At 32.2% G+C, this 22,927-nt stretch overlaps 1 protein-coding gene across 1 annotated transcript; it reads left to right on the plus strand.

Annotated features, from left to right (window-relative positions):
* The first annotated feature begins 3,074 nt into the window (after positions 1 to 3,074).
* Positions 3,075 to 8,886, plus strand: LOC145634223 (putative pectinesterase 53). Its single transcript, XM_081685648.1, has 5 exons — positions 3,075 to 3,535; positions 4,190 to 4,379; positions 4,936 to 5,142; positions 6,504 to 6,739; positions 8,516 to 8,886. The coding sequence occupies exons 1-5, from the start codon at positions 3,132 to 3,134 to the stop codon at positions 8,664 to 8,666; spliced, it is 1,188 nt and encodes a 395-aa protein (XP_081541774.1). The 5' UTR covers positions 3,075 to 3,131; the 3' UTR covers positions 8,667 to 8,886.
* The last annotated feature ends 14,041 nt before the right edge of the window (positions 8,887 to 22,927 follow it).

The raw sequence follows: 22,927 nt of genomic DNA on the forward strand, positions 1-22,927 counted from the left end.
AGTTTAGAATCAAGAGATAAGATCCCTTAACCTAATTCAACTTCAATTAAAGTGCTAGAATTACGATATGCCTATTACTAATGTTTTGCTAATTCATTAAGAAATTTTAATTAAATGAATTAATACTAACCACAACTTAATGAATCTATAACTTGAATTAGTTTATATGACAAAATTCAATAGCCACAAATTGATCCCTTGACTTAATTTATAATTTTGTATAGAAGCCATGGTTAGGTCATTAAGGCCTTTTTTAGGATGAGTAGAAGAGTGGCAAGGGCGGTGGGTGGCAGGGTGGAGGTACGTGGAGTTGGACTTTGATCATATAAAGTTACATTCTGATATATAGTAACATACAACCATTACTTCCACTTTCTAAATCAAGGATAAGAATTTCTTATTTTTGTATAAACAATTTAAGTGCTTTCCTAATCACCTTTTTTTTTTTTTTTTTTTTTTTTTTTTTTTTTGTTGAACAATTTTATCATGAAGTTGGTGAAATTAAATAATCATTTGTTAATTATTGTTTGGTAAGTTTAAGTACTCATATGTTGACTTAACTATACCATGCATGATGAAGTTTGAATTCCGAATTAATTGTGTATTATCATAGTTATCGTTTGTTGTTGTTCATGCTTAAGTTTGAGGTTCGAATTTGAGGCTTCTCAATTTAAATCACATCCTTTTCATGGACATTCATCCTAATAGCCGTCCCATAATAGAAACCAATGTTGCCCATTATATTATTTGTTGTGTTTTTGTGTATTACATAAACATTGCTAAATTATTTTAATTATGAACATTCTTTGGTGGTACCAAAATTTTGTGGTAGAAAATGGTCCTAAACTCACAATTGTGGGTCCAAGACCATTTTCAATCACAAATTTCTCATGTTCATAATCATCTTAAGAAAAACATTATAAAATCATCCCAACTAATTAGAGCAAGTACTAGTTGAGGTGATCTCACACTATATTATTACTATTTTGTTACACACGGATTGAAACATTACCTCTAAAAAGAGTACTCATAATAAACAAACAATTACGAGTATAAATTAAAATCACTCTGATCTCACAATAAATAAGTAGTCATGCATGTGTTACGAGTTTGTTTTAAATGAAAGTTTACGATAATATCGCTATCTTTAATCACCATGCTAGAATGTAGGCCACAATAGAAATAGAAGCAGATATAGCACCATTAAAACTAAAAGTATGGCGGTTCCAACTCCCAAACATGTGCATAAGTAGAAAAATAGGAAATGTGTTATGGTTGTCAAAGCAGCTAATTATTTGATCAATCCGTGAACTTTTATGGGCCATCAACATGTTTGGTTTGAGCTCAAAAAACAACTAATAGTATTAGGATACCAAAACGCTGTTTTTCTAAAGGCGGTTTTACAGTGTGTTTGGTGAAAAGTTGATGGTTTTGACACTTTTATGTTACTATGTTACTCGTACATTGCTATAGTTTTTGTACAAACATGAAACATAGTACTTGTCATATTACAAATTTCATAAACTATACAACTATTTTTCAATTCCATTTTATCCATGTGAATTTTGTAGAGACTAACAACATAATTTCTATTGATTATGATTACTATGAAATGAATATTAATGGTTTGAAGAGTTAAAAGTGATGATAAATCCGCTATGAGGAGTGTAATATAAAATCGAGAGGGAATGATAAATGCTTGTAATTGTGGGTGTAGTGTTAGGTTAAATAAATTATGGAATAATAAATCAATTCGGAAAGAATGTTATATTTTATGAAAACTCGTAAGTTTTATATATGAGTGTTTGAGGATCTTAACATATATTGTTCATGTTCTGTTATTCATTGTTTTAGAGAAGCTAAAACGAGACTCGGATCAATTTGTAGTCAAAACGAGACTCCGCGCATGGAGAAATGGAGCAAGTACTTAAAAACGGAGGGAGTAGTTTGGTTAGACACTATGGATAAGTGTGTTTTAAAATGGTTAAAATGAGTTTAGAGGCAATATCAATTAATTTCTTTTACCATGGTAAAATACTGGAATGTAGGTGTCCCAAACTCCCAATTGTTTGATTCTTGGATCAGAAACAAACGAGGTATATAGGGTCAACAAAACATAGAAAGTTCGACAATGATCACATTGATAACTGAAAAGTTTTGTTAATAAACTAGTCTCAAATGAGAAAAATACTTATTAATCCTTAAGATGTTCACTTTTCCATCAAATTTAGCAGTCATGTGATATCACAACTTTTAAATTCATTTAACAAGACTAATTAGTAATAAGGCCACAAAATGATACAATCCTCATGAGATAATAGTACTTGATAAACAATAATTTATCCACAAACAAACACAAACACAACCAAAACCAACTCAAGAAAAAAGGCATTCACGGGTATTTATTTACACCAACTAGGAAAAGACTACCGTAACAAGTTGGTACTAAAAATAGAATTCTATACTTCAGCTATTTGGCTAACTAGTTCTCCATAAAACATCGTTTTGAACGTATATCATATTCTTGTGAATTGTGAATTAAGGTGCATTCGCTTCACCTGAATTTATCTGAAATGATATTATTAGACCTTGTTGGACTTATTTAGGTTGATTGACGCAAATTTCAACTTATGCAGTTTATACTTAATTTATTGACTTTGATCAGCTTTAATCAAATCTAAAAAACTTATTTTATTCAGATTACTAAAACTGAACATGTATCAATATTCTTACATACTATTTGTATGGCACCGAGACTATATATATAAAACCCGCTAATTTCAAATGATGTTTTATGGAGAACAAGTTAATCATTAAGTGTATTTTTTTTAATGATCCGAATTGAAAAAGTAGTGCAAACGTGGGATCCTCCCATGTCTTTGTGGCCTACTTTCCTCACTTGTGAATCCTCTCACTTTCTCTCTCATTATTTTGTAATGTTGTAAGCCGAAGCACCCGTGACCTATAATAACATTCCATTAAACTACAAAACAAACTCACTTTCCACCTAAAACTAAGTAATACTATATAAACTCACATTTTGCCACACTTTAAACTCATCCCATCAACATTCCCTCCACATTCTCTTAGCTATTTCCTACAACATTATTTTTAGTCCTTAAAAACTAGTTATGTCTAGGAAAAAACTATTTCTTTCAATTCTCCTACTTTTTTTGTTACATTGTTCAATCTACCAAAGATTATGCCATGGCAAAGGTCATAGTGATCATCATCATCATAAACATGGTAAAATCCATCATGTAAAACACCGAAAACCAAACCCGAAACAATTAACCATTAATATGACACAAACATATAACTCGGAAAAACAGTTTATGAAGTGGGTTAATTTTGTTGGTAGTCTTAAACATACCCTTTTTAAAACAGCCAAAAATAAGCTATTTCCTTCTTACACTTTGACTGTTAGTAAAAACCCTGTTACTGGAGATTTTACTACTATTCAAGATGCCATTGATTCTCTTCCCGCCATTAATCTTGTTAGAGTTGTTATCAAGGTTAAAGCTGGAACTTACACGTAAGTTTTCTTTTTCTTTCTCTCTTTTTTTCTTGATTTTTGTTGGGATGCTCTGTTTTTTCACCTTTGTGAAATGCTCTGTTTTTTTAGGTTGAAAATGATCATAAGTTTTGAATTTGTAATAATTTTGAGAAATGACATTGAGTTTGATTTTATGAACGTAAAGTTTGAAAAGTGTTTGATTCCAAACTTGTTTCTAAAGGTGGAAATTACATGCATTTGATTTAATTTTATTTTTTTACTGGTGTACATTTTGTCACTGAGACCAATGATAGACGAGATTCTTTAATAGGGTACAACCTCCTCCAAGACTTAATATGCTTTTGATGTCAAATTTAGATGCATATGTCACAAACACAACACTTCTTAATGTGTACAAGTTTTTTGATCCTATGTCTTGAATATACACCTAACTCAAAACCCAATTGCATTCGATTTTTAAGTGTTTCACAAAGCACGTTGAAGTAAGCAATATTGTTTTTAATCTCGAGTCTTAAATACTTTCCTAAAACTTTACATGCAAATTTTCACTTGATCAATGTGCTAATAATTTTTTGATTTTTAATGATTTTTGCTTGATAATGATCAAATATGAAATGAGAGATTTATATACTCTAAATTTTTTGTGGATTAATTTTTTTATGGAATTTATAGGGAGAAGGTGAACATACCCCCACTAAAATCTTTCATAACCATACAAGGAGAAGGAGCAGATAACACAATAGTCCAATGGGGAGACACAGCAAAAACAATTGGGCCCAATGGCAAACCTTTGGGAACTTACAGTTCAGCTACATTTGCTGTTAATTCTCTTTATTTCATGGCCAAAAACATCACCTTCAAGGTTTTTATTTTCTTATCTTTTTTTTATATTTATGTCTCTCTCAATTTGATATATTTTTGTTGTACTATTTTTAAAATATCCTTTATAAGGTTCCAATATAATTATAAGCTCTAAGACAAATCTTTGAGTTAGCATGAAAATATTCAACTCTTTTTTTTTTTTTTTTTTTTTTTTTTTTTTGTTGGGATTTTATTTGGACCTTGTTTGATTTGCATGTGACTTTGGAGGTTGACTTGGTGTAGTTTACTATTATTCGTTCGGTTTGGATTCAATTATTACATTATTAGTTCAAATTATGATGAGTAATTTTCAAATCTAAATAATACTTTTACTAAATATTTTATCAAGTATTCGGCTATACCTAAAGCTAAATACACCTATGAGATGTATGCTCATTTGAAGATTTAATTGAAACAATCCTCTCTACCACTTAAGTAGTAGACTTATATTTAAAAACTAATTAAGCATGAGATAGTTTAGAGTATTCATTAATATAATCATTTATAACCGTCTACCAAACTTGCTGTAAAATTCTTATGAAATTATGTTTATGCAGAATACCACTCCATTACCAGCATCAGGAGCACAAAGTGTACAAGCAGTGGCATTCAGAATATCAGCAGATACAGCTGCTTTTATAGGATGTAAATTTTTAGGAGCACAAGACACTCTTTATGATCATCTTGGTAGGCATTATTACAAAGATTGCTACATTGAGGGTTCCGTTGATTTCATCTTTGGCAATGGTCTATCTCTATTTGAGGTATATTTTATTTTTAAATATCACGCGAATTTGAGTTACTCTCATGTAAATTTAATTTACTCATGATCGTAGATTCTAGTCATACTTATCTTAAATATTTAAACATATGGAGTATTTTAAAATATTAAAGGAACCACATCGTTATTGTCTTATTGATATACCCTTATTGACATCTTATTAGTCAATCATAGTTTATAACTTTAATCAATGATTGATAGTGACGATAAATGTTGTTTATGTACATAATTTCCCGTTAAGATGTTCTGTTAATGACGTGCTAACTCTTTTTAGAAGTTAGTAGAAAGTTTTGTGTAAAAATGTTTATAATTAACGATCCACATTAAAGAATTCATAAAGTAGAAACTTTAGTGTTATTGGCCAGCTCTAAATATTGTATGAATATGGTATATCCACTTTTGTCCTTGTCTTGGGAGGAATATTTCATTTACCTATTTTTATTTTTTAGGTTAAAAACTTAAAATACATTGATTGTATTAAAAAGTCCCTTTTAATTGTTGCATAATATAAGAGATTGAGAGTCTTCCAACTTTCACAAACAAGAAATTCGTGAAAATATATACTAAAGTTCAAAAAATAATCAAATTGGTTTGACAAAGCCATGCAAAAAGCCGAAAACAAATCATCTATAACAATGTAGACAAAAAGATATGAACTTTCATGTGAATATATTGTCTACTTACATTATTTATATCCTTTTACTGTTAGGTTCCCCCCATTTGAAATCGACACGGTTTTAAGATTATTAGAATCTATCCATTATTAATTTATTATTTCTTCTTCACTTCTTGTCTTATACTTGGTAATTTGTATGTTAATATGAAATATACTTTGTAGTTTTTAGAGGGGAAGAAAAACTTTTGCCAAAATACTTAAGTAAGTTATTCTAATAAAATTGTTTTTGTAAAGAGAAGTACTATTTTAAATTCCCCATCTATTACCTATATAAACCATATCCTATAGCGCATAAAATTAAATAATATTGAACAAATAAATTAGCATAAAAATAGATATTAAATTTTTAATAAGAGTGAGGATAGCTCAAGTGGTTACTGGTTAGAGCTTCCCTCCCGCCCTAGGAGATTTTCGGATTGGTTTTCATCATTTGTCCTTATGGCTCTTAAAAAAAAAAAAAAAAATTAACAATCATATAGTTTTATATTGCATTGTACATGTCATCACTTAAATATTACTCATCTAATGTTATACATGAGTCATACTCAAATAAGTAGAAAAAATACAAGAGCAAAATTCCTTATATATTCTCAATCTTGTAGAAATTTTATTTATAATTAGCCTTAATTATTGATTTTTGTATTAAGAAATGGATGATTGGATGGCAGGGATGTCATGTGCACGCAATAGCACAAAGATACGGGGCAGTAACAGCGCAAGGAAGGAGTAGCATGTTAGATGATACTGGCTTCTCTTTTGTTAACTGTAAGGTCACGGGTTCAGGTGCTTTGTATCTTGGTAGGGCTTGGGGTCCCTTCTCTAGGGTCGTCTTCGCTTTCACTTACATTGACAACATCATCATCCCCGCCGGCTGGTATAATTGGGGTGACCCTAACCGCGAATTGTATGTCCTCCCTCTCTCTTTTACTAATCACGCGTATTTATCATGGTTTATCAAAGTCTGATGTTATGTGATTGCATGTATGTCATACGTTGGTGTGTGAATTAATACAATGGTGGGCCTGGTGGCATAGGCTGGAAACTATTCTTATTTAATTAAGCAAAAGGATACATATATAAACATAACTTCATAGTACCAAGTTGCATAAATTAAACATATATATGCATAGCTAGACCTACCTCGCTCTTGGCTCTTGTCATGTAAAAGTATGTAGCATAAAAGTACCAAGTTGTGTTTATTGAACTTAAAGGACTTGATATTAGGCTAAATAACATAAGATTGTCTAGTTAAACGGAAGATGACAAAGGTCTATATAAGCATGAAAAGCAACTATGTAAAGAACAAAACAAATTAAAAAGCGTGCGAAATTTATCACTAGCTATGATGAGTCTATGACCATACCTTTGGCCTTTTTGTTGTATATGAATCATAAAATGATTTTAATGAGTTATTATTGTTAAGAATAAGATCTTGAACTAGGAATTGAAAGTAGCTCTAGAAGCTAAAATAGGTATCTTGACGACTATATTAGTAATAATGGAGTTCATTGATTGATATTCTCACTTTTTCGGTATTAGTATTACTAAGTAGATACTAAAAAGGTACAGAATATCTCAAATTATTGTAATATACGAAATAATATATTTAAACTTTTCATCACATGTACTCAACAACTTATCGAATAATTAACACATACTTGATTACATGACTCGTATCTTATCCTAGGTTGGAGTAAACATCAACTCGACCTAATCTTACTATAAAAATAGAAAAGAGGAAAAACACTCAAACACATAAAGTCCATTATAGAGAGTTGGTGGTGGGACTAGGCCTTCTTACACCCGTGCATGACTTTATATGATGATTGAAGCAAAGAGCGCTCAACCCAAACATAGAAATTAAGAACCAGATTCCACCTTAAGGCTAGTCAGATTCCTCCATAAAATTCCATGCTTTTTCCTCTTTCATTTTTATTAAATTAATTTGTGATTTTAAAATAAAAAAGCTCATTCTTTATCTTACCTATTTTTGCTAGAGTCCACATTGGATGGCACCGTACCCTTTACATAATTATTTTAATGAATAACATATGCTCAAAAATATACAATCCACTAATTAAATTTATTATGTACTTTGATCATCTTGAATAAACGTACCAAATTAAAGATTATTTATCATCTTAATTAAGTAGCCAACCTATAAAGTACATAGATTCACTAATTTTGTCACTATATAATAGAATGGTACTTAATTGGAATGATGTGTAGCTATTTTATGTAGTTCAAATGATTCTTACTACCTAACTTCGAATCAACTTAGATATTCCACCATGGTGTAAAATAATTATAATATAATTAATGAAAATAAAAAATAACAAAAGAATAAGTATTTTATAGTTATAAAATATGTTATGTAAGGACTACAATCCTATCTAGTATCTATATATATATGGACTATATCTAGCAATTTCTTTGGGATATAGCATGCGCATGGAGTTTGCATTATCAATATATGCATATTTAGTAATGAGGATGCTAGGTGAAATAAAAAAGTAACCTCTTATACTAATTTTTCTAGGCCGGGTTTAAACTTGTACAGAGCGTGTTTATTTTATCTTTTTAAACTTGGTCAAAATATAGGGTTTATTAGTCTGTTGTATGTAAAACATGTACTGAATGTTACGTACTTGTATTAATGTTGTCGTTGGAATGCGTGTAGGACGGTGTTTTACGGACAATACAAGTGCACAGGTCCGGGGGCAAATTTTGCCGGGAGAGTAGCATGGTCTAGAGAACTTACGGATGAAGAAGCGGGGCCTTTTATCTCGCTTAGCTTCATTGATGGTTCCGAATGGATTAATTCATTGTAAATTATCATACTAGTATTATTTGAAATAATAATATATTTTTTTAGTTAGTATTGGCTGTCACTTTTTTTCTTTGCTTTGAATTTACATCTATTTGTTGTATGTTGTATATTATTGTAGTTGATTAAGATTCAAATTATAGTCATTTGGACGTTCAATAATTGGTGTCGACATCAAAATAAATCCGGGATAGGAAAGAAAAATAAATAGTTTCATTAAATCACCTTTTTATGGTTTTGATATGATTAAAACATACCATTTTTTATTTTTCACTCTTTTACCCTTGTTTGAATTGTTCAACATTATTAACATGCCCTTGGGCTTAGCAAAAAAATCATACTATATCCGGCTTTATAATGCTCTTAACATTTTTTATTTTGACACTTTATAATCTTAAACTGTGACCATTTGTTCATTTGCTATATCAGAATGTTAATTTTTTATGATTATTTATGTTTTTGATAAGAAATTTTTTGTTTTTTCTTACACGTACATGATAAGGGATATATGTTCCATGTTCATATTGACGCACATTAACGGTTAAAAACAATATGAAACGAAGATAGCACTTCTTATATGCTCCGTATCACACCATCATGGATCAAATTATAGGTTCAACATGAAAAAAAAAAAATGAATTGATACTTGATACTAAAGCCTAGCTTTTTGATTAAATATTTTTCGCACAGTCTTGTTCACTTCTTGAAAATTCCAAAACAACGAAAGCACAAAATAAACTAAGTGGGCCGCATAGCCCAGTAATATTAATATTGGATCAGATTTGATCCAGAAACAGTAAACTATTTTCAAAGACAAGGCCCATTTTATAGTATGGCAGGCTCGTTAATATTATTCAGACTAATTTAATGCCCAGGGGTCTTTTGATTACAATATTAATGATTTAGAAAAATTAAAGCCTCAATGATTTAGTTAATTTTTCCTGATTAATTCAAAAGTATACAAAGTAAATTAAGTTTGGGTTGAAATTATTTAGGTAAGTCTATGTTACTATACTAGATACAATAAAATTTGGGTTGAAATTGGGTGAAGCTTGCAACTACAGAACCCAGGATGTAATCTCTTCCTCAAAAATCACAAATTTTTATATGCAGCTAGCCACACAGTGTGGCCAACCATTATGGGAGTTACTTTGTTAGGGTTATAAGGGTTTCTCGATCACTGTTATAGGGGTTACTTCATCGGTGTTCTAGGGATTATTTAATCAGTGTTACATGGGTTATTCGATCAGTGTTACGAGGATTACTTTATTTTTTTTTACAAGTGATCACATGGTGTGGCTAGAGTTGTCAATTCGGGTAAACAGGTCGGGTTTAGGTCGGGTAAGAGAGGGTCGGGTCAACTCGGGTCGAGTAAATTCATATTAATTCCATAACCTATGTGGGTCAAGTTTTGGTTGGGTCATGCTTGAATCGAGTCACGTCGGGTCATATTTCTTATCGGGTTTGGGTCAGGTTTAGGTAGGGTTAATAACAGGTCGGGTTACATTCGGGTCGGGTGAACAATATGTCGGGTTTAAATCGGGTTTTCACGGGTTAAAACGGCAAACAGGTTAGGGTAATTCTCGAGTTTGAGTCAGGTTCGGTTCAAGTCAATAATTCGCGGGTTAGAATCAGGTCGGGTCATTCTCGGGTTTGAGTCGGGTTTGGTTCAAGTCAATAATTTGCGGGTTATAATCAGGTCGGGTCATTTTCAAGTGGAATCATTCAAGTCGGATTCGGTTCAAGTCAATAATTTGCGGGTTATAATCAGGTTGGGTCATTTTCAAGTCGGGTCATTCCCGGATTCAAGTCGGGTTATGTTCAAGTCAATAATTTGCAAGTTACAATCAGGTCAAATCATTTCCAAGTCAGGTCATATTCGGGGTTCAACTAACTATAAATAAATAATTATCATTTTTATCAAGCTAATTATTTCCTTTGACTATAATATATATGGCAATATACTAGGGAATTATAGTCTATAATTTAGGAAGATAATTATCTCCTTTGAACATACAACAAATATATACTATATTTAACTCTTAAATTTGAGGATGATGCTCCTTTCTTTTCCTGGCCTGGACCGACTTGGTCTCCCAAGACAATGCTTTTATCAACAATAATAAGGTGGTCTAAATTGCATTTAAGGTGATTTGAAATCAGGTCAGGAACAATTTGGGTTGAATTTAGGTCGGGTCAATAACAAGTCGTGTTAATTTCGAGTCGAGTTAGTAACAGATTGGGTTGAATTTTTGGGTTGGGTAAGTCATAGGTATGGTAAAATTCGGGTCGGGTCAATAACAAGTCGGACTGAATTTGGGTCAGGTCAATAACAAGTCAGGTTGATTTCGGATCGGGTTTGTAACAGGTTTGGTTAAATTCGGGTCGGGTTAGGAACGGGTCGGGTTGAATTCAGGTCAGGTTAGTAACAAGTCGGGTTAAATTTGGGTTTTGACGGGTTAAAATGGGTTTGGGTCAATTTCGGTTCAAGTCGAGTTCGGTGCAAGTTAATTAAATTGGTCGTTGTAAATCGGTAAAGCGGTGCAAGTTGTAAACCGGTAAATTAGCCGTTTAAAAGCAAATTGAATGGTTCCACACACCCAATTGGACTCCCGAAGGATATTAGGAACCATGGTAAACATTTCGGCAATTTTTATTTCCGGGCGAAAAAAAGTCAAAAAATTCCAAAATTGAAGGCTAATATCCACGCTTTTTGAGAAATTTTGAAGGTTTCGAGTCCCGGTGTCGAAAAGTATTGAAATTGTATGGGATACATCTCAAGGTCATATAAATGCCATTTGGAACCATCTATGATCATTATTTGTTGTCATAAATGTTCGTGGTAGGCTTGAATTAATGAAATCAGTGCAAGTTTTAAACCGGTAAATTGGTCGTTTAAAAGCAAATTGGATGGTTCCCCCCACCCAATTGGACTCCCGAAGGGTATTAGATACCATGGTAAACATTTTAGCAATTATTATTTCCGGGCGAAAAAAAAATCAAAAATTTTCAAAATCTAAAGCTAATATCCACGCTTTTTGAGAAATTTTGGAGGTTTCGAGGCCCGGTGTAGAAAAGTATTAATATTTTAGGGGATACATCTCGGGGTCATTTAATGTCGTTTGTAAACATTCTGGCAATTTTTATTGCGAAAAAGGCAAAAAATTCCAAAATCAAAGTCTAAGATCCATGCTTGTTGAGAAATTTTGGAGATTTCGAGGCCCGGTGTCGAAAAGCCTTAAAATTTAAGGATTACATATAAGGGTCATATAATGATGTTTGGAACCATATATGATCATTATATGTTGTCATAAATGTTCGTGGTAAGCTTTAGTTAATGAAATCGGTGCAAGTTGTAAACCGGTAAATAGGTCATTTAAAGGCAAATTGGATGGTTCCACCCACCCAATTGGACTCCTGGAGGATATTAGGGACCATGATAAACATTTCAGAAATTTTTATTTACGGACAAAAAAAAGTCAAAAAAATTCAAAAATTAAAGGCTAATATCAACGCTTTTTGAGAAATTTTGGAGGTTTCGAGGTCCGGTGTCGAAAAGTCTAGAAATTCTATGGGATACATCTCGGGGTAATATAATGCAATTTTGAACCATATATGATCATTATCCGTTTTCATAAATGTTCGTGGTATGCTTGAATTAATGAAACCGGTGCAAGTTGTAAATCGGTAAATTGGTCGTTTAAAGGCAAATTGGATGGTTCCACCAATCGAATTGGACTCCCATAAGGTATTAGGGACCATGGTAAACATTTCGGAAATTTTTATTTCCGGGCGAAAAGAAGTCAAAAAATTCCAATTTGAAGGCTAATATCCACGCTCTTGAGAAATTTTGGAAGTTTCGAGGCCCGGTGTCGAAAAGGCATGAGATTTTAGGGGTACATATCGGGGTCATATAATGCCGTTTGGAACCATATATGATCATTATATGTTGTCATAAATGTACGTGGTAGGCTTTAGTTAATGAAATCGGTGCAAGTTGTAACCGATAAATTGGCTGTTTAAAGGCAAATTGGATAGTTCCACCCACTCAATTATTGGACACGAAGAGAGTATTAGGGACCATGGTAAACATTTCGAAATTTTTTTATTTCCGGGCGAAATTTAGTAAAAAAATTTCAAAATTGAAGGCTAATATTCATGCTTTTTGAGAAAATGTGGAGGTTTCGGGGGCCGGTGTCGAAGGCATGAGATTTTAGGGGATACATATCGGGGTCACATAATGCCTTTTGGAACCATATATGATCATTACATGTTGTCATAAATGTTCGTGGTAGGCTTGAAATAATGAAATCGGTGCAAGTTATAAATCGGTAAATTGGTCGTTTAAAGGCAAATTGGATGGTTCCACCCACCTAATTGGACTTCTAGAGAGTATTAGCTAGGGATCATGGTAAAGTTTTCGGCAATTTTTATTTTCGGACAAAATAAAGTCAAAAAATTCCAATATTGAAGGCTAACCACACTTTTTGAGAAATTTTGGAGATTTCGAGGCCCGGTGTTGAAAAGTCTTGAAATTATAGGGGATATATCTCGAGGTTATATCATGAGGTCATATATTTCCGTTTGGAACCATATATGATAATTATTTGTTGTTATAAATGTTCATAGTAGGCTTGAGTTAATGAAATCGGTGCAAGTTTAAACCGGTAAATTGATTTTTTAAAGGCAAATTAGATGGTTCCACACACCCAATTGGACTCCCGGAGGGTATTAGGGACCATGGCAAACATTTCGGCAATTTTTAGTTCCGGGCGAAAAAAAAGTAAATAAATTCCAAAATTGAAATCCACACTTTTTGAGAAATTTGGGATGTTTCGAGGCCCGGTGTCGAAAATTTTTGAGATTTTAGGAGATACATCTTGGGTCATATAATGTCGTTTGGTACCATATATGATCATTATATGTTGTTATAAATGCTCGTAGTAGGCTTGAGTTAATTAAATCGGTGCAAGTTGTAAAATGGTAAATTGGTCGTTTAAAGGCAAATTGGTTGGTTCCACCCAGCCAATTGGTCACCCAAAGGGTATTAAGGACCATGGTAAAAATTTCGGCAATTTTTATTTCCGGGAGAAAAAAAGTAAAAAAAAAATCCAAAATTGAAGGCTAATATCCATGCTTTTTGAGAAATTTTGAAGGTTCCGGAGTCGCTGTCGAAACGAAATGAGATTTTAGGGGATACATCTCGGGGTCATATAATGCTGTTTGGAACCATACATGATCATTATATGTTGTCATAAATGTTCGTCGTAGGCTTGATTAATGAAATTGGTGCAAGTTGTATACCGGTAAATTGGTCGTTTAAAGGCAAATTGGATGGTTCCAACCACCCAATTGGACTCTCGGAAGGTATTATGGAACATGGTAAACATTCCGACAATTTTTATTTCAGGGCGAAAAAAAGTCAAAAAAATTCCAAAATTTAAATCCATGCTTTTTGAGAAATTTGGGATGTTTTGATGCCCGGTGTCGATAAGTTTTGAGATTTAGGGGGATACATCTTAGGGTCATATAATGTCATTTGGAACCATATATGACCATTATATGTTGTTATAAATGTTCGTAATAGGCCTGAGTTAATTTAATCGGTGTAAGTTGTAAACTGGTAAATTGCCTTTTAAAGGCAAATAGGATGGTTCCACCTACCCAATTGGACACCCAGAGGGAATTAGGGACCATGGTAAACATTTCGACAATTTTTATTTCCGAGCGAAAAAAAATTCAAAAAATTCCATAATTGAAGGCTTAATATCCACGTTTTTTGAGAAATTTTGAAGGTTTCGGGGCCCGGTGTTGAAAAGCCTTTAAATTTTAGAGGATATATCTCGTGATCATATAATGCCGTTTGGAACCATAAATGTTTGTGGTAGGCTTGAGTTAATGAAATCAGCGCAAGTTATAAACCGGTAAATTGGCCGTTTAAAAGCAAATTGGATGGTTCCACCCACCCAATTGGACTCACGGAGGGTATTAGAGACCATGGTAAAAATTTCGGCAATTTTTATTTTCGGGGCGAAAAAAGTCAAAAAATTCAAAAATTGAAGGCTATATGAGACTATATCCATGCTTTTTGAGAATTTTTGGAGTTTTCGGGGCTCGGTGTCGAAAAGTTTTGAAATTCTAGGTAATACATCTCGGGGTCATAAAATGTCGTTTGGAACCATATATGATTATTATTTGTTGTTATAAATGTTCGTGGTAGGCTTGAATTAACGAAATCGGTGTAAGTTGTAAACTGGTAAATTGGTCGTTTAAAGGCAAGTTGGATGGTTCCACCCTCCCAATTGGACTCCCGGAGGGTATTTGGGACCATGGTAAACATTTCAGCAATATTGTTATTCGGGCGAAAAAAAAAAATTCCAAAAATTTCAAAATTGAAGGCTAATATCCACGTTTTTTGAGAAATTTCAAATGTTTCGGGGCCCGGTGTGAAAATTATTGAGATTTTAGGGAATACTTCTCGGGGTCATATAATGCCGTTTGGATACATTATATGATCATTATATGTTGTCATAAATGTTGTAAACCGGTAAATTGGTAATGTAAACTCCTCAGATTGGAGTGAATTCCATTAATCAATATATATAGGGTTACAACTTACAAGGATGAGTTTTAATCCTATTAGGAAATTTCAAGAGATAATTACAGAATATCTACAAAATATATCCTAATATAATAGAATACAAAGAATATTAATCCTATATTCTATCAAGTAGTTTTGTATTTTTGTTATTTATTCATCATCTATTCTCATCCACTATCCAAATAAAGTATTGTCATATTTTTATGTATTCGCAACTATCAATTCTCAATCCCATTCCTATATTTTAATCCCCAAACTCCCATTCCCACATTCCAAACGCTCCGTAAATTACATTTATATATTTCTTTATTATGTGAGGAATAAATGTTAGAAGTATGAATGTAATTTAGGGACGGAAGGAGTATGTTTTAATAATTGGACAAACGGAAATATGTACTTGTAGGGAATATTTCAAGCTTTAATCCCACTAGCTTGAACCCCACTATGATCATACACTAAAGTACGGTGGCGTCCAAAAGGGAAGAAGATAGAGCAAAAGAGTCGCCAACAAGTTTTTTTAGGAACTTGTAAACCATTCACGAGGTGAAGGTTACACCCCTTAACGATCCAAGAGATCGTCAACTCCATAAGGTCTAGAACCAAATAAGGGTTCGGGGATGATGGTACAAATCCAACCTAAAAGAGATTGAACCTGCCCTAATAATAGGCCTCTACTTTATTCTGATCGTATTCATGTGCGCTTTCTTACTAACATGCAATCAATAGGTTTACCCTAAACCTGTTTAATCTATGTTGGTTGAATATTAATGCACAAATAAACTATTATTGGCGATCACTTGAATTATAATCATATTAACCCTAAACAAGATTATTAATTATCTTACTAAACGTGATTACAAGTACCAATTCCCTTTAAACATGTATAAAAGGTGTGATAAAGCAATAACAATAAATAAGCATCAAGCAACATAATAATCATGATAATAAAATTATAATCATAATCAAAACAATAATAATAATAATCATAATCATGTTCATGTTAATATTAAAGCATAATAATAGTAAGATCCTAGGCATGATACTAACAAGATTAATAACAAACCCTAGCATGTCACTAAGAAATAAAAATCAAATCTTTAACCCTAACGTGATACTAACAATCATAAATATTAGGAAGAACATAGAAAGCATCGTAACAACCATATTTAATATTAAAAATACCCTAGACATGATACTAGGAATATCATAATAACAATGTAAACATGATTACTACATCATAATATCAATAAATCAATTAAAGTACTTACTTTGATGTCTCGTACCTCTTTCTAATAACAAAATACACACGTTAGTAACTTCAAGGAAAATAATAATCAAACAATTAAATTAAATAATTGAAATAGAGATTTGGGACCAAACCCTCAGAAATTAAACCTTTCACGTCTAGGGCGAAGGCAACTTCGAATATGGCTAGGTGTTTCTAGATCTTGTGAATGCGGAATTTTGTATGAAAAAACTAAGAAAAGAATTGAAAGACAATTAGGGAGAATTGATGATGAATGAAAACTGATTGTTGATGATAATTCGTGAGAATTGGTGAATGAAAACGGAGTTTTTAATACGTTATTTATAGAGAAAATCAGCCAAAAAGATAAAATTAACAGAACAGAGTCTGACGCACAAAAAACAGAGCTGGCGCAAGCCCTGGCTAATTGGCGCTAGGCACCAACACCAGCGCCAGGCGCCAGGCCTGGTCCCAGGCGCCAATGCCTAGGGTCAGGCGCCAAGCCTGGTATTAACGCGTTTTCGAAAATCAGATAAGTTTGCCGTACTGGAGGATAAAATCATATAATTTCCTCGAAAATGCTATTTGATTTTGATTAAAACTCTAAGAAGTCAACAAAAAGTCAATTTATCAATGCTAATTGAATTATGAATGAAAAGAACCTTCTAGAAGAATCTAGAAGACTAAAACCATTCCTAATCGCATTAGGAATGATAAATCATATTAGGCCCTCCCCTAGATCATTGGGCCACATATAAAGCTCAAACTAGGCCCAGTTTAGTAATTTGGTCATAATTTCCTCAATATTCATCGGAATTGGGCTTATAATATATCGTTGGAAAGCTCTTGGCAAGCCCCATCCAACTAAACTACTATTGGACCCATATCATGGACCAACCAAACTGGATTGGCTGTTTTTCTTTAAAATAAGTTTTCAAAAACAGAGAGAAGAAAAAAGAAATTAAAACTATCCGCAACACTAGACTTTCTACACTTTCACTTCATTCGATTATGATTCGACGCGAAAGGTACTCATCACTGGGTTTGGTTTTGGGGAGACACAAATGGGTGTCTACAGTACTCCATAATATACTTAATTTTACTATCAATATATTCGAGGCCCTTTGATTTGGTATCGTACCCTTAATTTTTCTCATCATAATTTATCAACAATCACGTTTTCTATGTTGTTCTGTAACACTTTAAAAAATAGCATTGTATGATTTGTATCTAACTATCAATCATTGCCTAACTTGTACAACCTAGATAAATAACACATGTACTATATTATTACCTTATCTTTTTCTAGTATGTTAATTTACTTGATGTAAACTTACGAGTAAGAATGACACTATTTTTTTTTGGTGAAATATGGAAAAGGACTAAAGAGGTGACGATGACAACAGATAATTTGCTCTGAGAGCATGAGACATAAAGCCATTAACTTAGCTTTATAGTTTAGCTTAACCTTGAAATCCCCACTAAAGAATGAGACACTAGTTTGATTACGAGTATTCAATTCTCAGTCCTTTTCAACTTTCCTCAACCACGCTCCTTGTCTCAATACTCATTTTTGCGGTAAATTTAATTCGGCGGGCTTATAATAATTTATTATCGAGATACTAGTAGTATCGTCGAAATAAGTTCAGCTCAGTATAACACTATGGAGTACTCGCCTTGATGATGCTACCGTGATAAACTGAGAATATAAAATGCACAATCCAAACCAGACTATTTACGTATATATGTCACGTCATTGGAAAATTTCTATTTTCTTTATTTAAACCAGTTTAAATTCTAAATCTAAGTATAAACTTTATTCCTAATTTCCTATGCTAGATCATGAGTCATAACTCATTAGTATTGGGTAATATATATATATATATATATATATATATATATATATATATATATATATATATATATATATATATATATATATATATATATATATATGAAACCTAAGAGTAGAGGTAATAATAAAACAAAGTTGGACTGGCGGTTGGGTCGGGCCTTAACATCATATCTCATGTCTAAACTCACAAAATAGTAGCGGGTTTGACAGGACAAGAGGCCTTTTAGGAAATTAGGGTTTTTTCGGGCCGATTCAGCTTTTTAACTAAATATGCATTTTTAGGATTGCCCAAACTCGTCTGGGCTAGCGCGCCGGGCCGATGGTGATCATTCTACCTTAGAGTTACAAATAAACATTTACTAGTAATATTCTTTTATATTAATGTGGAATTAATTTATAAATGCATGACAAAATCTCGTGTAATTTAGTGTGATTAATGTTATACTTCAAATATGTTTTCACTTCGTCAAAAAAAAAAAAAAAAGTTTTCACTTTTAGTTTCTTAGGTTTGTTCTCTTTACCTTATTTTTGCTGAATTGGAATTATTTTTTCTGAGTTGATATTATTTATCAAAATTAAATTATTTTTACTGAATTGAAATTAATTATACTAATTGAAATTATTTTTAACATATTTCTTATTATATTTGTTCTTTTTTTTTTGGTGTTTAGAGAGCCACAAGGGTGGGGGTGAGAATCGATCCCAGGATCTCCTTGAATCGGGAGGGAAGCTCTAACCACTTGAGCTATTCCTCACTCTCTTATTATATTTGTTCTTTAAAGTTACTAATTTTATTTTCCTGATCTAAACTTATTTTTATCAAAATTGAAATTATTTTTACTAACTATTCTTCTACTATAAAGTATTATTATTTTAAAACAAAGAATGTAACTTTTCCCAGATTGATTAATCAAAATAACATATACAAAGTATTTAATTTGTAGAAGTGTAGCTAATAAATCCACAAGGAAGGAATAATAAACTGAAAACAACGTAATAGATAGGGCAACAATTTGAAGCCTCTCATTTTCGCCTACAACTTTAACTTACCCTAGAAAAAAGGAGAGATGAGGGTCGATAGAAGAATCTGAGAGTGACATTAAGCATCAACATACAAATTACAGGGATAAAATAACAACAAAATTACATTGAAACTTCCTTTTCAAATTTATTTGTTTCCTTGGAATTCGATTACATGACAAAATGTCACAAAATTATGCAAGAGAAGCACATGCATGCAATGCAACTCCGATTTGTTTTCCTTGATGACTTCCTTGAAGTTCAAATTGATATACATTCAAATTGATGGCTATTTGTATCTTTGGAGGCAAATACAAATTGATTCGTTGACAAAGACTTGTGTTATAGCGATTAAGTTCTTTCAAAACTTTCATAATAATCCATACAAAAAAATTTAGCAAATCGAACATCTATTTGGTTATCAACCTTTCAGAGCCATCACAATGATGGATATTGGATACACTGTTATCATTTTTTTTATTCATCTACTAAAAATATAGATTTTTAAGTCACACCACGTCTGTCTATTACAATACATACGGTCACGAATAAAATCATACCTCATGGACAACGGATGCACACTCAACAATAATCACTATACCATCAATTGTTTATGGACTATATTACAAGGTGTAGAACTATTAATTTAATTAGCGAAACTTTTTTTTTTCATACATTGCATATTTCCTTATAACCAACTCAGTCAAAAGAGCCCAAATTCCTAGTTAAAGAAAGGTAGAATGTTAAAGTGAAGTAGTATCCCTTAAGATTGTTCACAAAGTCTACTTTTAAGGCTTAATTTGAAGCTAATTAAGTTGCTAATGACACATACATGTGTGTGACTTGGGAGGGGCCAAAATCCGGTCTACGGTCGTTGGACAAATAAAGGTCACATTTTACGAAATATTCAGCGGCAAAGTGTGGTTTTATTATTAAAGTGACGAAAATATGATGCATAGAATCTTGGTTTATATCATTTTTTTTATTAGTTTAATAACTTGTCCGTCAAATCAAGAACTAATCATTATAAGACATGTCTTTACTTGGGAGAAGAAGTAAATCCTTGCTTAATTATGTACAGAATAACACTTTTTGGGTTGTGATTTGTGAATGATTAGAGAAGTTTGGAATTTTTCTTCCTATATGATTCCTTAATTATTTCTTGTTGTACAATTAATTTTATCTTACCAATTGCTAATCATTAGTTCAATAGTATTAACTAACTACTCCATAGTTTACTACCTAACTAGTACTAATAGAAATCTATTACGAGAACTACGGAGTAGTAAAATTGCCTAAAAACACATGAAAATATATATAAAAGATAAGATTGACAACTAATTAACCATAGATATGTGAAGATTTTAAATCTCAGTATCTCACTACATATATGTATTGAACTAATAGTCTTGAATTTTATATTGGGATCTTTGGAAGAAACTGTTATTGGTTTTACCATCATACCATTATGTTTGATAAGTACTGTGTATGGAGAAATTATAATCAACCACGCTCCAATTATTATAAAAAGAGCCTTTAATTTTTAATGTATGGTTGGTGCACCCGGAAAGAACATTAGGTATATTTAAAAGAATATGGGCGAAAAAAAGAACATTATAGGTATTTATAAAGAACGTGAGCATAATTTGTTCTTTAAATTTGATTAATATGTTCTTTGAGTTTGAACTATATGTTCTTTATATTATACAATATGTTCTTTAATGTATGTACATTAAAAAAAAAAAAAAATCAATCACCCGAGTAACTAGAAAAAAGAACATGTTCTTTGCTGTATTATCATGTTCTTTTTGTAAAGACTTTATGTTATTTGGTTAGTGGTGATCAAAGTTAGACCGACCCGGCTTGATTTTGGACGGGTTTGGGGCAAAAAAATTTCACCCCCAAATTCGGTCGGACCCGGCCCATAAATTTAAATTTTTGGGCGGGTTTGGGATTGCGTTATGATGCATTTTAGTTGATTTTTTTATACTCAACACGAAAAGCCCGCACGGCCGGACCATTTTGGGCAGGTTTGGGCACAAAAACTTCAGCCCAAAACTTGGCCCGACTCGAGAAGTGAGCTGATTTTTTAACCTTGGCCCGGTCCGCCCAATGATCACCTATATATTTGTCAAACACGAACATGTTCTTTTTTGTCAAATATAATGTTCTTTTTCAAACACGTTTAACCACCCAAATAACCATGAAAAATAACATGTTCTTTTTGTAAAGACTTTATGTTCTTTGTAATGTCATGTTCTTGTCAAACACAAACATGTTCTTTTGTCAAACACAGGTATGTTCTTTTTCAAAGACTAGCATGTTCTTTTTTTTTTGCCCATGTTCTTTAAAATATGTCTAATGTTCTTTCCGGGTGCACCATGCGCATGGTGCACCCGGGTGCACTATACTATTTTCATTTAATTTTATTCTATTGTACTTTGAAAAGTATAAAATTTAAGCTTTCTGCCTTCTTGAATTGGGCGGGGTTTATTCCTCATTTTCTATAGAGGAACATTAAGCATGTGTTGCATATAACGTGTTCATCACACACCAAAGTCACCAATGTATGAGAGGCACACACACAAACCTCACGGATTGTTTGGGCCTAGCTAATACGTACGCATTGGCTGAGGCACTATTCTTTATGCTCATGATAGTATGAAACAATTCATTCTACAAAAACGTAATTTGCTAAATATTGAAGGTATCAAACATATAGCTTATATTGGGCGCTACCGCGCTATGCATTTTCTTGAAAGATAGATGAAATTGACAGTCCAAATATTGCCCACTAGCTTGTAAAAGACAATAAGTTTAATTACAATTACTAACCCTGTTTAGGATAATAAAACATGATGCAATAAGGGATAGAAACCAAAGGTTTGTGCAAAAGAGTGAGATCCATTTGTTTATTATATAATCAAACAAAAAAAATTGGTCCCATATTTCAAAAATGTATAGAATGCAATGGGATATATTCCTGAAATTGACAATGAAGAGTCCAAATTATTTGAATCACCATTCATATTTTGTCATTTTGTGTTCTCGAAGCTATTATATATCTCATCACAAAATGCCACAAAATGAAAGCAATCTAGGTTATGGAACATACACATGCTGTTTCAAAATTGGCCTTATTCCATTCAAAATTTCAAAATTACCAACAAATTATTCCCCTATGTAATTCAAGTGTAGAAAAAAATTTTGTAATATGGATGTCAAGCAAGTAGTAAATGGTAGTATTATTGAAACTTAACAAACGAACATGTTAGCTAAAACGAAGCAAAGTATGATTCCATATATTGTTTCGCATTAAGGTAGAATTGTAAAATTTGTATACAAAATTTATGTTAATATATTCAATAATACATGGACACATACACTTTTCTTAAATAAGGGGAGAGACACTAAGTGTTTGGACTTAATCTATAACAATTATGATCTATAAAAACAATTTATGAACATTTTAAAATTTTATCCATTTTGTAATTCAGCTAAATTATGAACGCATGCATTTGAACTCCAATTTCGCGATGCCCA

The sequence above is a fragment of the Chenopodium album genome, chromosome 6 (genome assembly GCF_948465745.1).
Source record: "Chenopodium album chromosome 6, dcCheAlbu1.1, whole genome shotgun sequence".
Taxonomy (NCBI): Eukaryota; Viridiplantae; Streptophyta; class Magnoliopsida; order Caryophyllales; family Amaranthaceae; genus Chenopodium; species Chenopodium album.